Source organism: Euphorbia lathyris, chromosome 4 (assembly GCF_963576675.1).
Source record: "Euphorbia lathyris chromosome 4, ddEupLath1.1, whole genome shotgun sequence".
Lineage (NCBI taxonomy): Eukaryota > Viridiplantae > Streptophyta > Magnoliopsida > Malpighiales > Euphorbiaceae > Euphorbia > Euphorbia lathyris.
In genome coordinates this window covers 26,494,560-26,498,221 of record NC_088913.1, presented here as the reverse complement: position 1 = coordinate 26,498,221, position 3,662 = coordinate 26,494,560, and the positions used below count along the sequence as shown (strand labels likewise).

The window sequence follows — 3,662 nt, the reverse complement described above, 5'->3', positions numbered from 1 at the left end:
TGCAGATGATGAAGCTAAAGATGAATTTACCTGCAAAGCTCCAACGGCAACCTTATAACTTGATTTCACAAGATAATTCCCCTTTTTGGAAAATACCCAAAATAAAGTATCAGAAAGGTTTCTTCTACTTAATGGAATTTTCAAAATTGCATCAGCAACATCAGTTGAAAAACAGAAATAAATTAGCTCATGGATTTTCTATTCTAAAGTTGACAAGTTCAATTTAAATTTTAAGTTTTAATATTCAGGTTTTTAAGTTGACAAGAACGCGTCGCCTCCCTCTCCTTCATTACTTGGTTACTTCTTCAGTGCAATTTTATGTAATTTTTTAATGGAGATTTAAGGCATTCAGAGAAATCGAATTTTAGAAATGGATTTAATGGGTCTTCTCTTCAAGTTTGCTTTGGAATCCTTTCACATTCTCGCATGGTAATGCCTAATAAAGCTTCATGAATTTTGGGTTAAACTGCTATATATATTCACTTCAATTCTTTTGCCTTTCTTGCAGGCCTCTTGTTGCTATAGCCTATCCTTTGTAAGTATGCTTGTGTTCAGGTCTTCTCTTTCTATACTTTTTGGTGCTAAATCCTGTTTACTTTTCGAGGGTTCTTATTTGATTAAGGCAAAAACTTCCCAATCTTTATGTAAAGGGTTGCAATCCTCCTAGATCTTATTAGATTGTCAAGGCGGGAACTTTTGACCATTTGGTCTAAGAGACTTTGATACCATGTCATGAAATCAATTTAACTAAAAGTTTAAATTGTTAGTTAAAGTCCAATCATATATCTTATATTAATATAATATCTGATGCAATCCTACACCAATACCCCGTCAAACTTGCAGCTTATACAATACAGGTTCATCACAATTAATTTGTTTTTTTTGGATCAAATGTAAAGAAAGATTATTGATATCTTTTTAGCTATATTATATAAAAATTATACTATTTTAATTTGATTATACATGCATTGATGAGTATTGACATACTTAACAGATGTGCTTCCATTCAAGCAATTGAGAACAACTCAAACACAAAGAAACTCATCACGTATTGGATTTGCTTTTCCTTGATTTTGTTATTTGAAAATGCTTTTCAGCAGCTACTACACTCGTAAGTTTGCTCTACATTTCTCTTGATTCTCTTTTTAATTTTTGCTCAAAATATGCCTTTGATTAAAACATAGATAAAGAAAAAAGTGGGATGGGAATGAAGAAAAAAATTATGTGTAAACAAAAGAAAATATATAGAAAAACAACGGCGAATGAAATTACAAATCATGTTTACAGATATTGTATTATACATGTTTTTTTTTTGTACTAATCTATTTGATCTCCTTTAATATCTGTATGCAAGGTTTCCCTATTGGCCTTACATGAAGCTAATGATAGTGGGGTGCTTAGTTACACCTCAATTCGATGGTTCGTTTTACATCTATAATCACTTTGTTCATCCATATCTGTCTATGAATCCTCACTTTGTCTTCAACTGGTTGATTAAATTGTCGGACATCTTGAAGCAAGATTATCCTCTAACTCAGGCAAAGAGAGAATCAAAAGAAACTGAACGCCAAGCTCTGCAGAATCTTGTACCTTCTCTTATATATAGATGTCCCATTTTAATTTAAACAAAAACACACATGAAAATAAGTTACACAACAATGATAACCCTGTCAAATAAATTCTCTTTCTAAATCATGTTGTCATGTCAGAAATTAGATACTTCGGAGACTCATTTTTTTGATGCTTGTGTAGTTCTTCTACCCTTATTTACCACAATTTCAGGTTAGACAAACAGAATCCGACTTAGCTCTGCAAGGAATTGCAAGATATGCTCAAATAGCCGCAGGAAAAGATCTTCCTGATCTTATAGCTTCCAAGACATTGCAAAAGGAGTGGACTTGTGCTAGAAGTGAAGCAGAATTATCAGATTCCAAGAGCAGCCAACAATTATGGACTTGTGTTTTATGCAAGGTAAAATGCACAGGAAAGTTAGATCTCATCTCACATCTTCAAGGTCAAAGACATGCCAAGGCTTTAGAGAGTTTAAAATCCATACCAAATTCAAAGTATTATTTCAAGCCATGGACTTGTGGGATATGTCAGAAAACACTCAAGAATCAAAATGATCTGATTTTACATCTTCAATCGAAACGACATTTGGCTGCCTGTGAACATCAGAAAGTGGAGGAAATGTCTGGAAAGGGTGAGGTTTCTTCTGCTTCATTGGAAATTAACATCAATTCGCCGGAATGTGAAGCACTGAATCTGAGGAGGAGTAGATCAGTTGTTGAGGTTAGAGATTGTAAGTGGTGGTGGTGCACCATTTGTAATGTAAGCTGCACTAGTGAACAAACCATGAACTGTCACCTTAATGGAAGGTGTTATGGAACCGATTGAACTAAAACTCGAGCTGATAGTTAAGACACAATTATATATCTTATATTTATCTATGATACATCCCAACCGGCCATGTGTTTTTAACACCACAAATTAATGAGGTTGCCCGGACTCGAACCGTTTGGTCCTACAGGCTCTGATATCATTTAATGGAACCGATTGAACTAAAAGCTCGAGCTGATAATTAAAACCCAATCATATATCTTACATTAATCTCTTACAGAGACAAGCATTTGGCTAGGACTACTAAACTTACTGATGCTGCGGCCAAAGTAGAGGTTTGATCACATGATGAATTGATATAGTATTCTTCTTTGATTAGTCGGGTTTATTACACCAGATTTATTTGTAATATAATTTCTCATTTCTTTTGATACTTGATTGTGTGCGGTTTATATTGACATCTTGATATGAGAAAGATGGTGCACTTTTATTTTTGGTTAAATTTGTGCTGTAAGTTGATCAAATACAAATTAAGTCCATTCCAATATACTAGTGATTAACCGATTATATTTTACTGTTAGCTGATTTGATTATATCAATTTGTTTAGTAAAACTTAGCTGATTGCTAATAGATGTTTGTATAAATAAAAGGGATAAAAGTAAAAAAAAAAATGTCTGTGGTTTACACGTTTTACAAACGTGAACCTGTGGTTTTTTTTTTACAAAAAGTGGTCTGTGCTAAACGTGGTTAGCAAACAGAGGCAAAATTGACTAATGGTGTTAAAATTCAAAGAGAAAAGAGTTAATTTGGTCCTTATATTTATTTATTTTATAAATTAACCCCCTAATTATCTAATTATCACAAAGAAACCACAAAATCAAAAATAAAAATAAAAAATATCATCTTCTCCATCTCTTTTTAATTTTTTTATTTTCCTTCTTCTTTCTCTCTCTTCTCTCTCTTCTCTCTTCTCTCTTCTTCTTCTTCTTCCTTTTTTCTGCTTCTTTTTTTTTTTTCTTTTTTTAATTTCCAGAATTCTGGAATCAATTTTTTTAAAAAAAAAAATAGAAGAAAAGAAGAAGAAGAAGAGAGGAGAGAGAGAAGAAAGAGAAAGAAAGAAGAAGGAAAATAAAAAATTAAAAAGAGATGGAGAAGATGATACTTTTTTTTTTATTTTTGATTTTGGGGTTTATTTGTGATAATTAGATAATTAGGGGAGTTAATTTATAAAATAAATAAATATAAGGACCAAATTAACTCTTTTCTCTTTGAATTTTAACACCATTAGTCAATTTTATCTCTGTTTACTAATGGCGTTTAG

The 3,662-nt window shown here is 32.1% G+C and overlaps 1 protein-coding gene across 1 annotated transcript; it reads left to right on the top strand.

Moving 5' to 3' along the window:
- Positions 1-364: 364 nt before the first annotated feature.
- LOC136227743 (HVA22-like protein a) lies at positions 365-2,774 on the top strand. The gene is made up of 4 exons (XM_066016484.1): positions 365-429; positions 509-535; positions 995-1,111; positions 1,355-2,774. The coding sequence occupies exons 1-4, from the start codon at positions 371-373 to the stop codon at positions 1,623-1,625; spliced, it is 474 nt and encodes a 157-aa protein (XP_065872556.1). The 5' UTR covers positions 365-370; the 3' UTR covers positions 1,626-2,774.
- The last annotated feature ends 888 nt before the right edge of the window (positions 2,775-3,662 follow it).